This window comes from Candoia aspera, chromosome 9 (genome assembly GCF_035149785.1).
Source record: "Candoia aspera isolate rCanAsp1 chromosome 9, rCanAsp1.hap2, whole genome shotgun sequence".
Lineage (NCBI taxonomy): Eukaryota > Metazoa > Chordata > Lepidosauria > Squamata > Boidae > Candoia > Candoia aspera.
This window is the reverse complement of record NC_086161.1, coordinates 4,163,911-4,184,477: the sequence shown is the minus strand read 5'-3', so window position 1 is coordinate 4,184,477 and position 20,567 is coordinate 4,163,911. Positions and strand designations below refer to the sequence as shown.

The window sequence follows — 20,567 nt, the reverse complement described above, 5'->3', positions numbered from 1 at the left end:
CTAAAAAGAACTTGAGAAACAAACTGAAATTGTTACCTCCCAGTCAGGTTCTAAACACTGTGAAGAACACCACCGTCACGTGTTGGCTCTTATTATTTACTGATATCTGAATGCTTTAATTGTATTTTCCCAGAATCCAAAAACACCCACAAAACTCAATGCTTTTTTTAATGATCAATATTTTGTTCCAAAAACATACAACTTTATCAGCTAATAAGAGCTATTTTACAAACATACATACATCTGGATAATTAGAACAATAAATTCTTTTTTCTTTCCTTAGACATTCAAACATGATCAGTTAAAAATACAGGATATTCCATCAGTCTTGTTGTTGTTGTCCTTTTTTGTTGGTTGGTTGGTTTTTGCGTTTTCCTTTTCAAAGCGTATTTCCAGATTGGATTGTTTTGTTTTTCCTTAAAAGCAGAACCTGTTAAAAGGAGTAAATGTATGGCAAGCAAATAAAATACAGTTCTAGCAGTTAGAGCATTACAACAAACAATTCCAATTTTTTTTTTTTTTTTAAGAAGAGCAGAGTAACATTCCAGCTGCAGAATCCTTTTGGACAGCGTCTGCCTATAAGTTGGTGCTTGGGGAAGAGCGCGCAAGGGGAACAAAGGATTTCTTTGGAATGGGAGAGGGAGATCCAATTCACTCATCAAATGTATAAGCTGCATTAAGGCCCTAGATGAGGAAACAGCACAAATAAAGTAGTTTCTCTACCAAAGAAAAAGAGGTACCCTAACATGTTGGTACGGTTATCTTTACGCAAATATGGCAGAGTAAAAGGCAATACTGTATGGGTCTTTAACCCACGAAACATCCCTCCACTTCAGTTGCTAAGGGTCCCCTTTTTCTCAGAAGCTATCAAAATCTCGTAGGAACTCAGCACAACAGTCAAGTACACCCAACATCCAAAAGCAGTAAGGGAATAATTGCATGGCCTTCCTCACCCCTCCACCAAGCAGTCCTGTTTCTCGCTGGTTCTAGTTTCAGCGGTGGACTAGGGAGAAATTGGCCGGCAGTGAGACAGGACTGTTATGCAAAAGGGAACCCCAAGAACTGAGTACAGAAGATTTCACTTTTATTCTTCTCCTGCTCAACTTACTATTGTGAATCAGGGACAAGATCTCATCTACGCAGGCAGCAAGGCAAGATGCAGATGAGTTGGTAGAGCTCTGAGGGGTCAGAATGACCTGGATTCTTGCAAGTAGACTGCAAGACACGGCATCATTATTTTTAACGCCCTTGTGTAAAACACAAGGGTAACGTAGTTCAACAATAGGTAGAGCCACGGGATTAGAGTTAAAAATCAAATACACATGCTTTGCAGTCTGCCAGACCTTGAGATGTGGCTGTTCAGCGCCGATTCAGTCTGTGGGGAGGTAGCACTAGTAGAACTCAGAGCTAACAAGCGGCGTCCAGCAGGCTAAAGCACCATCTCTGCAAAATACAGGAGGTTGCGCCAGCCTGCACGTTGCTGTTGGAAAGCAGAGTCCCTTTTACAAACATCATCCGTAGCTTCTTATGGCCCTGGACAACCCTGAGCAAAGCAAAACAATCCACTCTCCCATCAGTATTCTACCAACTCACTTTGTCTTGGGGGTAAAGTCAAAGGACCCACAAACCAGCAGGGCAGGAAGCTGCCTCTAGACCCAGAATTTGCCTTTTGAGCCCAAATTCCAATACACTGGTCCAATAAATCCAGATTAAAAACAAAGACATTCTAGGTATGACTGTAGCACAGACAACATAATATTCTCTGGTTAAAAAAAAAGTCTTTCATTACTTATATTATTTTCAGCTAGCAAAGGGCGGGAGGGAGGAAGACGAGGGAGAACAAGACTGCTCCATCCTACTCTCCAGTCCCGAGGAGGGAATGATCACAGCCGGTGGGGAAGGACAGGGAAGGTGTCTTTGGCCGGAATTCCTCATGGCTTTTCTAGAGCACGAAGGATAAAGACCAAGACCAATGGGAATCCCACAAAGTGCATTTTAGTGTTGACCCTTTCACAAAATTGGATCTGTGCCTGGGGCCTGTTGTACAGTAGACGTGCTAGGGAGCTGAGACATCTCCTGTGATATTCAATTATGGTGCTAGAAGCAATCGGTGATCCCCGTTTCTCACTACCTTCTCTTTCTTATCGCAAAATAATGCCCTTAACAGGAGACTGCGTAATAGATGGCCTAGACAAGCCTGAAAAAAACACGATACGAAGAAACCACCAGGAGGAAGAGAACACAGCACTCGGCTTTGCTCTCCAGTAAGGGGGAAAAAAGGCAGTTACACCCTCTATGGAGGTCAGTCAAGCCTTCTGATGGTCCTTCTGCATTCTGCTGCTCTGCATGGCTTTCGGGCACCCTGGCCCGAAACCTCTTTTGCGGATGCTGAAGCAACATATGGCAGAAGTACAAGAGCAGACACAGGTCTTGCCACAGTCTCTCTAAAGAGACTGGCATCCAAGCGTCACCCAAAATTTACTGATTTCTGGCTCCTTCAAATCTATCTGTGCTAGGGAGAGGTCTGCACGTGAGCCTGACTTCCTGTGGCTCCACAGATGTGGAACTGCGACAGGGGAAGTGAAAACAAAACCCAGTTCGGAGACCAAGGAAAAGAGTTCTTTGAAAACAGGAAAAATACTTTTAAAACCACAGCCATCTGTGAAAGGGGTCTGGTCTTCTAAAGATAAATTTCCATTTGGGAAACTGCTTGGACTTTTAGGGTGGAGAAATTTAGAAATTAGAACCGACAGACTGGCCCCGAAAATGAGAAGCGGAAAGGAATTCCTTTCAGGTTTTGGTGGCTTCCAGCCTCTGAAGGAGGTTGGTGACCCAGACAACTGGAAAGTTTCCTCTCTTAAATAAGCACCAGTACATTGATTGGAAATATTGGGGAAGGGGAAAAATTAAAAAAAAAAAAAAAAAGTTCCAGCTCAGCCTGACTCTTTCCTGCAAGTGGAAACAGATATGGATTCCTGGCTACAGGAAAAAAATGTTTCTCTGCATTAATGGAGCACGGCATGACATTCATGCTGAAAATAAGAGAAAAAAGAAGAAGATTCTCAACACTTCCCAGTGTATTCAGCAGGATTAAAAAAAAAAAAAAAATCAAAGGGATTTCTAGAATTTGGCACATTTAGATCTGGCTTGCCAGGAAAAAGAAAGGGCCCAAGAACTGGATAGCTGGTGCAGACATACGCTGAATTGTCTGTCCTGGTGGAAAAACCCGCCCAGTGTCTAACATTCCACATCAGTGCTGGGAAGCTTTGATAAGGTCCAGCTCCAAAACGCCAGGATATCGGCATTCCGCTGAGATTATACCAGAGTTGGTGTCTGTTACTCTGATTCTTCTATTGCAGATGTTTCTAAGTTACCAGGGAGATTTCAGAGCACCTTCGCATAAAAAAGGGCAAAGCAGCACTATTCCACGCTAAGTCTTGGTCTACCCCACACCAGTCAGTAAGGCACACTTCTGGGTAATGAACGCTGCTGGCCCCTACCTTCAAACAGCAGCAGCTAACTTCTGCAGCAGTTACTACCCACAGCTCATTAGAAACATGGTGACCTCAGGAATTTCTCACAAATGCATTGCTTGTCCTTAACTGGAAAAAATTCCCCCTCCCCCAAGCTACAAATGTCAAGCTGTTGCTTTCAAAGGGAAGTCACAATCAAATCAGTATCCGGGCAGGGGACGTATTTCCTAAATTCCAATCCTTTCCTCTTTTTGCTCAGTACAGGAGAAGTAAAGGCATTCCCAAGGAGAAACTTGGTTGCCAGCTTCAAATCCTTCCCTGGCTACACAGTGCACACAGAACTGCAGGAGAAGAAAGCCCATCTGCATGCTGCTGGATTTTGTTCCACAAATAACTTCTCTGAGGAACAGACTGGTTGTTGGCAGAATCCAGGGGAAAATCAAGACACGCACGCAACTCAGTTCAGAATAAGGGTCCAGGAGAAGAAAGATGCTGGGGGCCTAGCAAACTGGCACTATTATTTTTTTTAAAGCAAAATAAAATACAAATTAAAGTGTGCTTTCAGTACACGGAATGAAGTCAAATAAATACATTGATTCTTTTTTTAATGTCTAGATACATTTTTATATCCTACACCCAGAACTTTATACATTTGGTTTCTTCTTTCTGTTCCTCTTTTTCCTCTGTCTGGAATCAAAAAGAATTTCTGGTAGCAAGAGGAGGGGAACAAAATCACCCCCTCTCCCTGAAAGGCTAGTGCAGACACCTCAAAGGAAACTGCCCACTTCTCCACTACGTGGAGCCCCCTCACACCGGAAGGGTCCATAGAAAGAGGCCCGGGGCCAAGAGAGTCCAGGCAGAGGCCGGCTGTGGCTGACTCAAGGCAGAAGGTTCCATCCAATCTCCAGCCATTTGCAAGAAGCGTGATTAACTTTTATCTGAGGACAAAAACAGAACCAGAAAGGAGTGCTGTGAAGGAGCCAAGGACCACCAAGGAGTTCAGAGATGGAGGACGGCTGAAAGGGATTATACAATGTGCGCACCACTACCAAGTGGCAATCACTGCCTGTGTATGTGGGTTTGTACACTGCACGAGGCTGTAATGTGATTTGATTTTGGCTTATTACAACATATAAACCTGGCCACTTTGGTTCGTATGCCATGGATTTATGGCTCAATATACTGTCATTTGTAGCCTATTCAGCAGAGCACAGCTTAGCGTAATATGTGACAGAAATGTATTCGCTTGCTTGTACAAAATGCTCTAATTGCTTATTCAGAGTTAGGGTTTTGCTAAGAGTTTTACTAAATTATTAAATGTGTACAGAAATATGATTTCTTTCCACATTTCCACTCACAGTAGTTTCATGAGAAAGAATGTGACAACTGTGACTTTCTCACCTTTTTAGTCACTGCAATTTAATTAACGTTTGTATGAAGATGGGGCAGAATTCTCACAGATTTCTGACTAAAATAAGTAGGAGTTGTAGGTTACATGGATCACGTGGAAGAGCAGACACAAATCTAACCCAGAAGGCTGTCAATTACCAGAATATACCATCTGTTGCCCATTTTTAGTGGTTTCCAAATTTGTGTCAAAATTCTGAACCTGGAAATGATTCTGGAACCACCTTCTGTCCGTCCCCCGTCCCACCCCCCCGGCTCTTTAGATGCATTTGCTCCTTCAATTAAGGGGTGTACAGCCTCTTCTGGGCTGAGGGAATACACTTGGCCTTTGGTGGCATGCCAAGGACTTCCCTCCACAAGCTAAATTTAATTTTGTTTCATTAACATTTAAATAAGATTAAATATTGCCACCATGTTTATCCCTGACTCAATGTACTTAATAACGTACAATATAAAAATGTGGCAGCAATGACTTTGGTATGCCCTGGACTGTGCATCTTTGTTTAGACAGAGACACTAGTACACATTAGCAAAAGGGAAAATGCTGAGCAGAGAGGATGCAAGGCCAGAAATGCACAATCAGCAGACCTAGGCACTGATTAATAATGTTTTGTAACCAGTTTAAAAAAAATTCTGGAAGTGTCATGAAAACTGAAGAATTCAACAAGCACCACACAGTAGCTTCCCTTGGAGCTAAAGCCCGCAAATTATTAACACGTTACATTCCTATTTAGAAGCTATCAGAGGAAAAGGACAAACATACCCAAATGCTCATCTGTGGTGATGGAGCCAGCCAGCCTTTGCTGAAGAAGAGCGGTGTAGTTTTCCTCCACTTCCTGAAAGACACAATCCAGCATATACGCTTGAGCAGTGCCCCTTCCAGAGAAGTAGCCAACTTAATCTGCCTGGCACTGGCTGGCTAAGTTCTAAAACAAACCTGGTGTTCCATTCTCAAGCCATCACTGGGACTTCCAGTGCTGACGAGAGAATAGATCCAGTTCCTTTCAGCTATTTTACTTCTAAATATGGCAGTCATCTTGGAGGTTTGGCAGAAGTAAATACAGGATTCCTTCGAAGGGAGCATGGGAATACACTCATTATAGGGATCATCTTCCCCACTGCATAATTTGTTACTCATCTGCAGTGGCCTGTCCACATTTAGATTTCCTTCTTGAGCAGCTACTGTGCATTTTCTGCTGCAGCCATGAAACTGTACACTTCCTAGCATCTTGTCTCAGCAAAGACATTCAAGCCAATAGTCCTCTCCCTCTTCATCTAGAAGACTGGTCTAAATCCCAGATCATCTGCTCACGGGCTAAACTCCACTCCAGCTTATGCTTTGTTTGCATAAGCTGCACCCCAACCAACTTGTGAGCTTGGTGCCTAGACAAGACCACCAATGAATGGTTCAGTCACACTGATTTGTAGCATACCAGGAAACTATGCCCAAGCTGGTGAAACCAAGGCTCATGGCCTCATCACTGACCGTTATCTTGGAATGATTTTTCCAAGCTTATTCAGTGAGAATAAACGCTTTTTATATACAGTAGCTTTATGTTTCATTGAGTGGCACATGGTTTTCCATTCTCTTTGGGTTCTCAGACTGTTAAAAGATTGAAAAGAAGGCTATCAGTTAACATACACATTAGGGATAAGTACTGCTTCCATAAAAAGGAGAGATGTCCAGAGATGAGATCAGTTTGGGTTTACTGGATCCAGAAAGACAAAAATCCTTAAAGCCAAAGTTAGGCAAGAATCTGTTTATAAGGTAGCAACTAACCCTTCCATTTAGGACACTATGCCCTCCTCAGTTCTTTCCCTCTGATCTTGGTACTGTAGTGACTTTTGGCTCTGCTGGATTCCTCTGAATAAAATATTGACTCTTCTCTTTTTGGGCCTCTAAGACTTGAACAGGTTCTTGTTTAATTTTGACTTTAGGAAGTTTCAGCATCTTGGCTTCAATAAATCAACACTGATTTCAGCCTTTACATTTCGGTCTTTTAAGCTTTATAAGGATACTCTGCAATACAGTGCTTGACCCTAAAGTCATTCGTAACATTCATTCACATTCCCCAGACATGAAAGCTTGTCCTCCTCCAGGGTTATTCCAAGGTTTTCATTTTTCATCTTCCTGTCTCTGAAAACTAGAGCAAGTCTTTAAATCTTGAGCAACCCAGTGAGAAAAGGCACAGGCATAATTATATATATTCTGGAGAATGTCTGATTTTCCTGATCTTAGAATTTATAGCACAGAACTGAGCATTACTTTGAAAAGATGCTGTGATCAGTCAAGAAGATGAACACACATGCACCCCTCAGCATGGCTTACTCCCAGCAAGCCCCTTTATCTCCAATCCCTTAAACTCTATCCATTTTTAAAAATAGATATATATATCCCAAAGATAATCCATTTACAGGAGAACGTGCTCTACCTTCAGATGCTGAAGGCTGGCCTCTATGTTCTGGATGTAACGCATCATCAGGGCACGTGACTCGACCGAGAAGGAAGCCCTTAGTGCATCTGAGCAGGGTTCCTTTGCAGCTTCCCAGTGGGAGGCCAGCAATTCCACTGCAAATGGCGAGCTTGCTGTAACTGGCTGGGCATCCCGAGACGTGGGCTGTTGGTGGGCAGAGTCCATTGTGCTTTTGTTCGCAGTGCACTGTAGAACTAGCGAAGTCACCTCCTCGTCGGTGGAGCTCTCCTGTACTGTGCCATATCCATCAAGGATCAAATAATTTCCTGAGAAGAGAACAACATTAATGCTCCCATTTATGAATGGCTCCAGCAAGGAAACAGCTTGGGTGAGCATACATACAACCCAGTCTACATGTGTCTGTATGACTCCTGCAAACTTCCTTTCTCAACAGTTCTGCTGCTCTGCTATGAAGCTGTACAACTGCCAACTAGCTCCCACCATGCCTTGCCCTTGCTGTTGCTCTGGAAGAAAGGAGAAGGGAGCTGCTAGAGAGAGGGACCACTTATGTTAGATGAAAAAACGTGCTGTTTCTTGAAAAGCATGGGACGTGCAGGGGAAGTGGCAATCCTGCTGGGATTTCGGTTGGGGAGAAGGGGAGTCTAATTGGGTTTAATAAGTCTTTTTATTGCTCCAAAGGGGCAAGGCAGGGGGGAAAGGCCCAAACCTGGTGAGATGGCCAAAGGCTGGAAGCCTGACCTCATACCTCCAAATTCTACTTCTTATTTCTCTCCCAATGCATTTCACACATACTCAGAGATACTCTCTTTAACTACTAGGAACATGCTTCATGACAGACTTCAGCATTCAGCATATACTCTATGTCTTGCTACGGCTCAGAAACACTCTAATCCTTCCCAACAGCATCCAGGGGCTTTATAACTACTTTCAGACATGTATATTGATGGACGGGCTCACCTGAGATCCGCAGCTGCACATCTTCTACCTCCTTTCCATCTACCACTTCACCTTCTGATTGGTTCTCATCACTGTGGGCTTCCTGGGCATCAAAATAGTGCTCCCCACCATCATCAGCAGCACTTGTTCCTCCTTCCAGTTCCTTGGTTGGGGGCTCTGGGTTTGTGCTCAAGGGGTCCATCAACTGACTGCTATTCAACACAGGGTCCCCTGGTGATACCAATTCACTTGAAGACCATTTACCACAACTAAGTTCAAAATCATTTCTTTTCGGGCCAGTGGGTGTCCTCCTAAGCCCAGACAGGGCACTGTCATCATTATCTGAGTACTGAAGTCCTCTCTGGACAATGTTCTCCTCAGGGGCCCCTGGCAGAGCTCTCCTATGGTCAGAAAAATGCTGCCAGTCTTCAAGGGACTCTTGTTCAGACATACCAAGCTGCTGCATCAGTAATTTCTTCAATAAGCCCACTGAAAGGAAATGTGAGAGCAGCATAGTAAGGTCCTGGCAAGTAAGTATTCTTGAATGCATCAGTCAAGATGCAGGAGCCCAAAGCCTTGGGAAGGAGCTACTAACTCTAAGTGCCTTGCCTGAGAAGCTGGAAGCAGAAGTCAAGATTTCTCCCACCTGGCACTAACTGCCAACAGCCTTCAACAGAATGGCCAGGGGTCAGAGAAGTCAGGAGTTACAGTCTGAGTCATCCTTCACTTAGTTTAGGGAAAGCTAAGCCAAAGTCGAAGACAATAAGCTCAACACTGGCATTATTATTGGAATACAGTCATATGCCTAAGGAATGGAAGAGTAACTGGCTCATCCTCTTGCAACTCAACACCTCCTAGAGAGTTGGAAGGTGGTTCACTGTCAAACAGTGTACTGATGGCCACTGGATGACTTTAAGAAATTTGATAAATCCATCAAAGATGTAGCTAATCGGGATGGCTACATATTACTTATGGAATCGGAGGCAGTAAGTCTCCCAGTATCAATTGCCTGAGAACACAGCAAGAAAGCTCTATTGTGCCCTCATGATGCCAGTGGGATTCCTTAGGGACCTCTGGTGACCACCGTGGGAACAAACTTCTGATGTGTTTGGTCTTATGAGATCAGAATGATGCTATTAAGACAGCAGATTGGGATGGCTCAGCCTCATATTCCTAAGTCACAAACCCCAGTTGTATGGGACAAATATTTTACCAGCAATTAGAGTGGCATATAAGATATCATAGTCTGAACTGGAACTGAAGAATTATATCACCTTAACATGCACCTTACAGAAACACTTTTAACTGTAGCTTAGAGATCAGCACTGGGTCTATTTCACTGAAGTGAAAATTAAACTGAATGAGGTATGCAACAAACATAGTTTAGGGAGCAGTCAGCGCTATCCCTATGTATTGGCCTATGTCGGATTTTCTTTTACACGATGTTTGAAAGGCAGATTATCTTCATTTGTTCAAGGAGCAACAGATACCTCTAAATCCATCAGACTTTCTCACCTAGGCCTCCAAGATACATGTACTTTCAATTACTTACAGTTTCTTAGTGCATCCGATGCCCATCGATTTTCTGAAGCTTGGAATGAGAGCTCTGGGCTTATTTGGCTGTAGTGTTCAGGTGATCCTTTGATCAGCAGGTCTGCTGACAGTTTTTCTCCAAACTGCTTGTTGGCGTCCAGGAGTTCTTCCTCTTCTGACTTCTCAGACATGGCTACTGAAGGAGACTGAGTCTTCAGCCCCAGGGGTGATTCCAGTCCCAGATCTTTATCTAACAAACAAAATGCCGAAATGAATGCAGGAGTTAAAAAAAAAAAGCATAAACATGAACAAATACATAACATTCTCTTTGACTCTTAGCTCTTATATCTTCTTCTGGAGGGATAGCTTAAACTGCAGAACTTATTATTAGACAGTAAACATTTATGAGCTTCCAAATCTTTGGAGGCAGGGAATGTATGCCAAACAGAATACGAAAAACTATTAATGTACCTTCGGCTACTGAGTATCTAGAAGAAAGAAGTGGAATACATCCGCAGAATTCTGTATCATACCCTGTCTATGGTAATTTTCCAGAAAGGTTCATTTCAATCAAGAAGGCCTTCGATCGCCTAGAAGCTATCCAGTACAAGCAACAGTGTGTTGAAATCGCACTTAGCTTTTACCTGGACTTTGCTTGCTGCTATCTGGGGTAGTTTGTTCTTCCTTCAATTTATGCTGGTCATCTTCTTCCTCATGATCTTCCCTGCAAGTCAAAGGAAGACAAATCAACCACATGCAGTTCTGGAACTCTCACTCATAATGTGTGTCTTTCTAAAAGGAAGCTCCTGTTTAGTTATAGGAAATATTGAATTAAAAATAAACCAAAATCATCTTATTTATATGCTCACACGTGTATATTTTTTCCAACTTACTCGCAGGGTCCTGATTGCGGCAATGGAATTACATTTCTGCCTCTTCCAACTTTGACTGTTCCTGCCATCCGTACTATGAGGTCCTGCCATCTATAATAATGCAAAGATAAAGAAATAGTATTCTACCAAAATACATCTTCTTCTCTGCCCCCTGGTCTCCTTCTGTCACTTTGGTCTCCTTCTCACTGGGCTGTAATAGCTTAATGGACAGGCATGTTCATAAGCAGCTGCTATCCTGACCAATTCCCATCAATTATGTACAAAGTTACAGAGACATGAGCAAAACTGCTGTCTGGATTTTCATTAGAGGCAGGCAGATATTCAGATCCAGAGTGGAAAAGTGGCATTTCGGAGAGGTGGACACAAGGACTACTCCTAGCAGTGCTTCCTTTAAGACACTGTGCCTTTTTCTATGTATGCATGGCCGTGGTACAGTCTCTGTGTAGTGAGTGTGCCTACACCCCTTTGAAGTACCTTCTCTGCTTGAATCTGAATAGTGGCATATCCCTAACCTTCATACTTGTGTATGCTTCTTGAACTAGTCGAGATAAAAATCTTAGCAGAAAACAGGGCAAGAAAATCCTTTCTGTACCGCTTCTCAAAGGACAGCAGAAACATAAACTGTCCAATGCTTTGCCCAACTGAAGACAGACAGTCCTATATATCTTGCTACAGACTACAAATATTTCCTACTACATGTTTTGAAAAGCCCTGCTGTTGACTAATATGTTATTAATCCAGGTTGGCTCTAAACATGGGATACTACATGGACCTCAGTTTTGTTTCTTACTTAAAGCTCCTCTAATCTATGCTCCATTTTTATCAGATGAGAGAAGGATGACTTTATATACCATAATGGGAGGAAAAGTCCTCATGGAACTCTACAAGGAGCCCTAAAACGTTTAGCAGGAAGCTACTTCACAGATATGGAACACGAGATTTATTTCTCTCCTTAACAAATGATAAATACTCTGCATTTGCAGAGGCTGCCCAAGCCTACTTACACCGTCTTTTCAGAAACTGTCTGTGCCACCAGTTCGTAGATCTGTGCTCCATTTTCCGACATGGAAATGACAAAGAATGCTTTATTATCTGGAGAAACAAAGAGCAAGTTAAATCTGATAGAACTTCTGTCTTATTTTGTTTTACTAGGATTCAGCTGTGTATTTCAGATAGAGTTGAGTAGAAAAAAAGCAACTGCCACACAAACTACATGAGTTTAGAATGGACTTCAGTTGTACAGCTCGAACTGATAGAACAGAAATTCTCTTTTCCACAAGCAACTTTTCCAACAGTCAGAGTGTTCAGCCTGTTTTATAAAGTATGCTTTGAACTAGTTCTTATCCATTGGGCATAATATGCAGGTAAGGAAATGACAAGAAATGCCATGTAGCCTGTTACCTTCAGTCACCCAATCACTCAAGAATGTAGTATGACAGTTATAAGAAATAACTGCACACAGAAATGCAGCCATGTATGAACCATTCAACTAATTAACTCAGATTTAATAATCCTAGTTTCTTAAATTCTGGTTTCCTAAATAACCGGGAATACATTAGGTGGCTATACGTTCCCTCAATACACTTAGTTTATCATGTGCGACTCTTAATGTGATGTGTCCAACATCAATCCCCCTGTACAGAGTAAACTCCAGCCCAGGTCTCTTGGCTGATGTGGGCCATTCTGCATTAAGGACTGTCAAACAGGTGAGCAGGAAGGAGTCAGAAGAAATGGTTAGGCATACAGTTCACTTCTACTTATATAAAGTTCTATGAAAAAGTCAGTGCACCCATTTCAGATTTTCTGAATCTTTGTGTATTTTTGTCGCTGAACAATAGCAGAGCTTCATGTGGATGCTACTGATATATATATATGCTTCAAATATCTAACAGCGATTTTTTAAAAACCCTCTAGAAACCAAATAGCTGAAGTAATCCCTTTGCCTTAGCCTGAAGGAATGCAGCAGCAATTCTAACACTTCACCTCTCGCAGGTCAGGGGTTTCATTACAGCATCTATTACACTATTTGCTGGAAAATCAACTACACAACTTCTATATGGAGCTTAATGAAGCCCGTTCTCCAACTTGGGTCCTTACAAAGAAGGGTGATTAGAAATACATCCTATATGAAGGCTTGAGACTAGGAGCCAGCTTTTTAGGAACAGAAGCCAAACTCTGGCAAGCATTTTTATTTAACTGGATTCTAACAGGGCTGCTTCTATTAATAACATCTGATAGGTATAGATCTACCTGGTAGCAGAACATCACAAGAATATTACTCTCCTATGGCCTTTCCCCAGGAAAAGCTGAGGTGGTTATTAAGCAGCAGACTGAAGATTTGGAAGACCAACAAGACTGTAAAATCCATGTAGTTTGGCTACAATTCTTAAGAGAATCCCAGAGACACTCCCATCTTACTTATCCCAATACTTGCAGGGTACCCCCTAGTCCCCATTTTGATGCCCCGCCCTCAACAATTTTAAAAGATAGATTCTCTAGCTGGTGGTGCCACCTTTAGCTACCAGAACTGTAACCAAATGCTTCCCCTAACTGGTGAACCGTCTTTCACACCACTATGTAGGAATTTTGGCCCATTCTTTCATGATGAGCTGCCTTGACACGTTTTAATGGACTTCGACTTTCCAAAAACCTGACATTTGTTCTGAATCCATTTTCCTGTAGCCCTGATTGCACGTGTTGGATTATTGTCTTGCTGTGTGACCTATTTGTGTTTTAACTTCAGTTAACAGACAGTTGGCCTGATATGCTTCTGTCAGTGATGCTAGACATCCAGGGTTTGGAGGCAGCAATCCACGACATTGCCCACACCAACTGGAATGAGGCTGTTATTGTGGAATACAATTCTCTGGGTCCATCAGACATAACGACATCCATATAGCCTGAAAAGTTCCAGCTTCGACTCATCTGCCCATAGAACATTCGTCAGAAGACTGAGGGTCACCCAGGTGCTTTCTGCAAACTTGAGAGAAGCATCAAGGTTCTTCTTAGCGAGCAATGATTTTCAACTTCCTACTCTTTCCTGAATCCCCACTTTATACCCTGGACAATGACTGCATTAGAGAGCACCATTTTTTCGAAACAACATTAGAACCAGTTAGCATTCTCAGCTGTACTAACCTGTAGCCACTTGGCGAACCAACACGGTGTTCAATTTAATGACAGGGCTAAATGTGTGCTTGCTATCTGCAGTGTTAGCCAGGATCTTGCTGTGACATCTCAGCACCAGTCTGTCATCCTGCTTCTGCAGCAATACCAGAATGTCTTCCAAGAGCAATGTATAGAGGTCTGCAGTGGTGGGAGAAAAACAGAAATGGGTTATCAGTTCTACCTGGCAGACATCAAGGGCTGGATCCCACGCAGAAGCAACAGTAAGCTGTGAACTTTCTCAGCCAGGCATACAAAGCATTTAGACCCATCTGTAATTCTGAAAACCAGCTTGAAAATCACTGCTGTGTCCTTGCACTGTTTTTATTATCTTCCCATCCATTTCAAAACACTCATTGTTTAACCAACTCTAAGGAAATTATGTAACATTCTCAAGCACTTTCACCCCAGGCCCTACAAATCTCACAGAAAATAATAGGTGATAACGTACCAATAGTTTTGTCACGATTCACCTTCCAGGTCAGAGGCCCTTCATGAATCATTTTCTTCTTGGTTAAATCTAAATTCTACCCCCCCCCCCGAAAAAGCAAAAAATAATATTAATCATCAATCATTAATCAACTGGCAGGTCCTTAGGGTTTTACTACTTTTATTGTATTTCATTTGCCTTTAGGTGTTGTTTTAGTGTTGCGACTACTTTGCTGGTCACTGGTTATAAATAAAATTTCAAGTATTTATCAGAAGGATCACCATCACAAACTTGATGAACCAGAGATCCTTTAATACCTATACGTCATCTTAATTGTTCACGAGACAAGGCAAAGCGTGATTCTTATTATCTCACTCCATAATTATAGTAGGCAGGTTCTTTTGTACCAAAGAAGTCTAAACTGAGAAGATGGACTAGAAGGGACCTCCTATTTCCCTTTCAAGCCCCCCCAACTACCTTTTAGGCAGTAATTCTTATTTTATATGGCCTGATCCACCCTGCTCATAAATCCAGGTCCATCTGTGTTGAGCAGAACTGGGCCACAATTTGGTGATCGAAGAGAAGAAATCCCAGGTATGTGAAATTCTCCATACTTTCTGGTTCTCAGTAACTCACAGTACAGACACTGGATCCGATGAAGCATGTTCCACAGATACAAAAGGCAAGGAGAAGGGGGGAAGAGGACTTCATGGCTAACTTGCGTTTTGAAGCTAAAGCCTACTTCATCTGAGGCAAAAAAGTCAAGCTTTCAGTGGAAGAGTAAAGAGAAGACCAGCTTACTACCTCACAGACCCTCTTCAAAATAAAGTCTAGTTCTACCAGTTGGAAAAAAAGCAGTATTTCTTTGAGGGAGGGAGCTAGAAATCCAAGGAGGTGGAGGCTTCATCGGAATCCAGTAGGCCTGTAATTAACACAGTTTAATCCACCTTGAAAAGGAGGCCTACAAAGCAGTCTTATTTCTGGGATCACCTTTACATAATGGAAAATGCAGGTTATCGGGACCAACAGTTAGTGCCACTCTTTCTGAGGAGACAGCTACTGAGGAAATTTCTCATTATTTTGGCCAATAAAATATATAATGAAATCAGAAAGCCATCTATGTTACATTATAGCTATTCATGGAAAAGAAACCCTAATATGTGATTTTCGCATCTTTTACTCAAATTCTGATTTAAAACAATTTCCCGCCTTTCAAACTCTAATACATTTTCAGCCAAATATATCAAATACATTTTTCATGAAAATATTCATAGCAAGCAGGCAATAAACGGTAAAACCCATTGATTTTCATTATACAAGCCAACTTTCTTTCTATTGCTACTTGCCTCTGAACATCTAGTACAGCTTATAAAGTGAAAACTATTCTGCAGCAAGGAGGAAATAGCACAATTAACCCAGCTAAGTAACATACTGTTTAATACAGAATCCAATACATACCCCATAACTGAAATGGGGGGGGGGGAAATTGGGTAGAAACGTTCACGCTCATAAGCAGAAACAAAAGGACTACGAAGTACATTTATGAATGCTCAGAAGACCTCAGGGATGCCTCTCGTGTTTCTTCCACTCACCCTGAATTCATCCAGCAAAGGGCCCTCCACCTGCTTCAAGTAGGACAAATCAAGCCGCCGCTGATAGTCCTCCAAATGCTATTGAGAAAGGACAAAATCCAGTCAGTTACATTGGCCAAGGCCAGCTGGCTGAAGGCAGGCAACAGCCCAGAAGAACCTGGTCGATCTGGAATCCCGCTTAAAGCAAAAGATAGACAGAAGCCTTCCCGTTCATTGCTACAAACCCGCATCACCGCCAACGGTCCCTTTAGCTTTTGAAAACCGAGTTACATCTCCCTCGTCTTACCTGCTTGTTCTCTGCTTCTTTGACAGCTTGGTTCACAAAATTGAGAATCTGCCGACAATGATCTGCTGCTTTCTTCACTTTTTCTTTCTCTAAAGGTTGCTCTAAAAATGAAACAGTAAGAAAGAAATATGTAACTTCACACATTAAAGTTATGTTCCAAAAGATTCCAATAACTTTTCAATTTTACACACACACACACACATTCTTTTTTTCTTATAATATATTCTGAATACATGAATGCACTAAAAGAAACCCCTCTGTGCTTGGTAATCACATTTCACTGTAATAACGGGAGCAACCATACTGAAGTATTACAGATTTCCGACAGCCAGCAGTGTGTTCATTTCCATCCACAAAATAGTTCTTAAAACAAAATGTGAATGCCCCACATCTTCAAGCTTCTTTTAAAAAGCAAATTTGAACCTTATATCAATGCTTTATCATATTCATGCATGAAAGTTATAGCTACCAAGAATGCAAAAAGGCAGAAATGGCAATGACAAAAATGAATACCCACAATACTTTATTTCATAGTTAACTCTCTAATTTTTTAATCATGTCTCATAATTCCTCTTCTTCCTCTGGAGGAAGATATTGGCATCTCAGAGGGATTAAGCAATAATAAAAGGGGGGCAGGAACTCATATTTTGCAACAGAATTAGTTAATTTGGGTTTCATTTTTAACCCAAGTTGTTCTTTGCAACTGTCACATCCCGATCCAGCCCCAAACAAAATGAGTTATGTGGTACCTGAGTACTTTGCAATGTTATCCAGAAGGAGGGGATACTTGGTTAGCCTTTGCATCTCAGTGGGAATGATATCTTTTAGCTGCAATCGGCGACAGAGTGGATTGCTCTCAGCATCCTGAATTGAAAAAGCGTTAAGCGCATTTGTCATTTTTATTAAGACCATAATTATCTGAATGGATACCACCCTATAAACGTCTTTAGTGGTTCACATTTCAGGCTATTAAATACAAGTTAGGGAACACCAAGATTTATCAGAAATGCAAACACACCCTATCTAGTGGGCAATTACAGAGGAAAGGTCCAGCACAAAACCTGGTAACAGCTTCCTTTCCTCATTACTTCAGGCTTGGCATCATCAGCATTCAATCTCAGTCACAGGCTTAAAGGAGACGCAGTTTAGTCTTTTGCTTTGTGTAAAAAATACATTGTATTTTAGAATCCCAACCACAGAGCCTGGCAAATTAGCAAAGATCTTCCCTAAATAAAGTGAGGCACTAGGCATTTACTCCTGCATCTCTCCTCAACGACTGTCTTGTGCTCATTCTCCTTCACTGTTTTTTTTAAAAACAGGACACAGCCTCAGAGTTCTCTGAAGAGCTTTACTTTGGAAATGGAGAGCTACACTTCCTGCAGCAGCTTACACGTGGGAGGTTGTCCTCAAGCCTAAAAATTGACTCCCAGAAAGCTCATGGAGTTAACGTGAATCTGAATGAGCTAGCAACTCATCACAGAGCTGCCCTAAAGGGAGGGCTATTTGGTAGCTCTCATCTGTTCTTATACAGCGACTTGGAGCAATCCGCACATTCACTGGATTATTCTGTCAAAAGTCATAGCAAAGAATAGTTTGTGCCCAAGTAGGTTAAGTATAATTCATTACTTTATCCTCACCTCCACTCTCCAGCAGCAAGGATCAGCTAGATGCCACACCCCAAAATATTTACCTGGACGAAAGTCTGGAAGCGGGAGTCCTTCTTCTGCCGTGACTTTACCACCTCCAGAGCAAAGGGCTGGTTGCTACAGAAAGTGGCAGTGGCTTGCTTCAATTTCTCTTCGCCGGCTCCACTGAACTGGGATGCGTATCCACAGGTACCAAACGCAAAAAAGAAATGCAAACGAAAGAGAGTCATCTGCAGGTAGAAACACTAGTATGAACAATTATTCAGATAGCAGGAGGATGCTTGGGGACAAAATATGTAACTATGCTGGCCAGTTCATCCGAAGAAGACCTACTTGCCTCTTTCCTTCCATCCTCCTGCATGAACTTTGGAAGTAGGGGTTTGGACTGTAACTTAAAGAGCTTTCCATGTACAACTTCCAAGATTAAATGATAATGTATCATAAAATATATGCCTATCCATTAAATGCCAGCACACCTCACTTTTTAGAGAATCCTGAGAAGCCCTTAAAGGCCCTTATTAATGCATTAATACTTGCAACATTTTTGTATTTTAAAAGTTCTTTCTTGCATCCAAAAGCTAAGGCAAGAACTTACAGCCTGACACTCTCCAAGATGCTTAATCCCACTGTCTTCCTACCACTTCCAAGTTTTGCTCTCTCTTGACTCTGTTAACAGCTTTTAGAGGATAAAAACAGGTCCTCCTTTTTCTCTAAGAGGCAAGGTCACCTTTAAGCTAAATCATCTCATTCACACTGTTAATTATATAAGAGAATCACTCACCTAGACATTTCTTAAGAGAATACATACTCCATGCTGACCAACCTTCTCTGTTAATGCTCCCCCTTTTACTTAATTCTCCCAGAATGGAAGAGTTTCAGATAATAGGTTTCCAGACAAGATAAACGGCCAAGCTGACCTATAGTGGTCCATTGCCAATCTTTTATTTCACAAATATTTCACTTCTCAGAAAAGAAAAAAAAAAGCGCTCTTTCTCATATATACACACATGAACAAAATTTAGTTTACCCAAGTTAACAAATCTTCTCCAATTTGATCAATTACAGATGTCTCGTTTCTTTTCCTCACTGCTTTCATCTGCTCATTCAATCCAGCTAAGTAGCAAAGAAAAAGAAAGGAGGAGAGAGGTTTGGGAAATACTGAAGCAATTGCCTGAAACCAGTGATACTTAACTAACCCATGAGCAATACAGTGCAAAAACGTTCTCAAGTACCTATCAATCTACAAGTTGGGCAGCCCAGTGTTCCTCCTTATAGTCTGCCTGGAGTTACTCTAAGGCCGTCTTTCTCAACCGTGGCAACTTTGAGCTGTGTGGACTTCAACTCCCAGAATTCCCCAGCTGGCACATGCTGGCTGGGGAATTCTGGGAGTTGAAGTCCACACAGCTTGAAGTTGCCACGGTTGAGAAAGGCTGCTCTGAGTGGAAAGTCCACGCTCCTGCCAGAGAGGGACCCCACAGAGCTTTGGGCTAGGAGAAAACTAGCAAAAGGGACCAGATGTTCTAGATTCCCTGCCTCCCTGAAGTTACAGTCCCATATTAACCCTATTCCAGCCAGAGTACTAATTCTTACCACCTTCTCTGTGCTTTTGTTGCTTTAAAGATAACACAAATGAGCAGCAACACCAATGCACATTGCCCCATAAATGAAAAAAAGTACAGGAAGACCACAATCACATGCAATATTGCAAATTTGAAGAATCAGTTCCTAAATAGAGCAAAGGAATCAAACAAGGAAACCAATGGTTTAGAAGTCAGCATTTCACAAAATTCCCTCTAAAACCTTATTTGTTTGTTTGTTGTTGTTTATTGCCTTTATATATTTTGGACTCGGAACCAGCCTCATAAAATATGAAAATAACATAATACAATATCATATACATCAAGTTGTTTTGCTGTATAATGTGGTAGCAGGGAAATACTCTTCTCCAGGGTTATCTTCTTGGAAAATATTATTTTTAGAGGAATCAAAAATACCATAAAATCCTCCTCCTCCTGTCATCATCTTCCTCCTCTATTTAACATACACCCTTTTTGTCCAACAGCTTGCACATGTGACTGGTTCACAGAATGAGTTACTTTAAAGTCAGAGATGGGATAAGAAGCTTGCAGTAAGCATATATTCAAGCATCACTCTACTCTAGTAGCTCTTAAAAAAAAACAAACACCTGTTTCACACATACAAACAACTATACTGCACAATCTGAGCCCCTGAAACCCCATGCAGCCCTCAAGCCTTAGATGTGGTATCCTCAGTGCAGCCCTCAGAAGAGAAAATTGCACTGTTTTCTCAGTTACTTTTACTATTGCCCAGCCAAAGAAGACGACTAGGTCGGCCACTGTGATAACTGCTTTATTAAACCCAGCATCAGATAGCCTCACTCACTGTGAAGCTGGAGGATATCCTCCAGGTTCGAAAATATATTCCGCAGGTCAATAGGTGGTAGAATCCCTTCGCGGGACACACGCTGATAGAACAACTGATCCAGGACCTTCAGCGTGCGGACATGAGCACGTTCAGTATAGAATAATTCTGGAAATAAGGACAACAAACAAGAGTGACTGTGGTGGTCTTCATAAGGGAGAGGAGGGCTTATACAAAGAATGGGTGGATAAAGAACAGCTTCAGGATGAATATTAGGAGGTATTCCCTGAAGATAACAGTTGCTAAACAACAGAACAAACAAACCCTCTAGATAAAGGAGAATCTAGATTACATACTCAGACTGTCCTTTAATCTGGCTCACTGCCCCA

The 20,567-nt window shown here is 41.9% G+C and overlaps 1 protein-coding gene across 3 annotated transcripts in view; it reads right to left on the bottom strand.

The window, feature by feature from the left end:
* Positions 1-150: 150 nt before the first annotated feature.
* The window catches only part of ARHGEF12 (Rho guanine nucleotide exchange factor 12), a 70,753-nt gene continuing 50,336 nt past the window's right edge, over positions 151-20,567 (bottom strand). For all 3 annotated transcript variants that reach the window (XM_063311429.1, XM_063311430.1, XM_063311431.1), the window contains 16 exons: positions 20,200-20,346; positions 18,824-18,909; positions 17,841-17,966; positions 16,900-17,014; positions 16,151-16,251; positions 15,865-15,942; positions 14,294-14,369; positions 13,816-13,983; positions 11,682-11,769; positions 10,678-10,767; positions 10,429-10,508; positions 9,804-10,034; positions 8,273-8,740; positions 7,313-7,620; positions 5,644-5,716; positions 151-4,411 (listed from right to left, as the gene is read on the bottom strand). In XM_063311429.1, the coding sequence (XP_063167499.1) occupies positions 4,401-4,411; positions 5,644-5,716; positions 7,313-7,620; positions 8,273-8,740; positions 9,804-10,034; positions 10,429-10,508; positions 10,678-10,767; positions 11,682-11,769; positions 13,816-13,983; positions 14,294-14,369; positions 15,865-15,942; positions 16,151-16,251; positions 16,900-17,014; positions 17,841-17,966; positions 18,824-18,909; positions 20,200-20,346 (2,246 nt within the window). In that variant the 3' untranslated portion in view covers positions 151-4,400. The remainder of the gene's footprint in view (positions 4,412-5,643; positions 5,717-7,312; positions 7,621-8,272; positions 8,741-9,803; positions 10,035-10,428; positions 10,509-10,677; positions 10,768-11,681; positions 11,770-13,815; positions 13,984-14,293; positions 14,370-15,864; positions 15,943-16,150; positions 16,252-16,899; positions 17,015-17,840; positions 17,967-18,823; positions 18,910-20,199; positions 20,347-20,567) is intronic.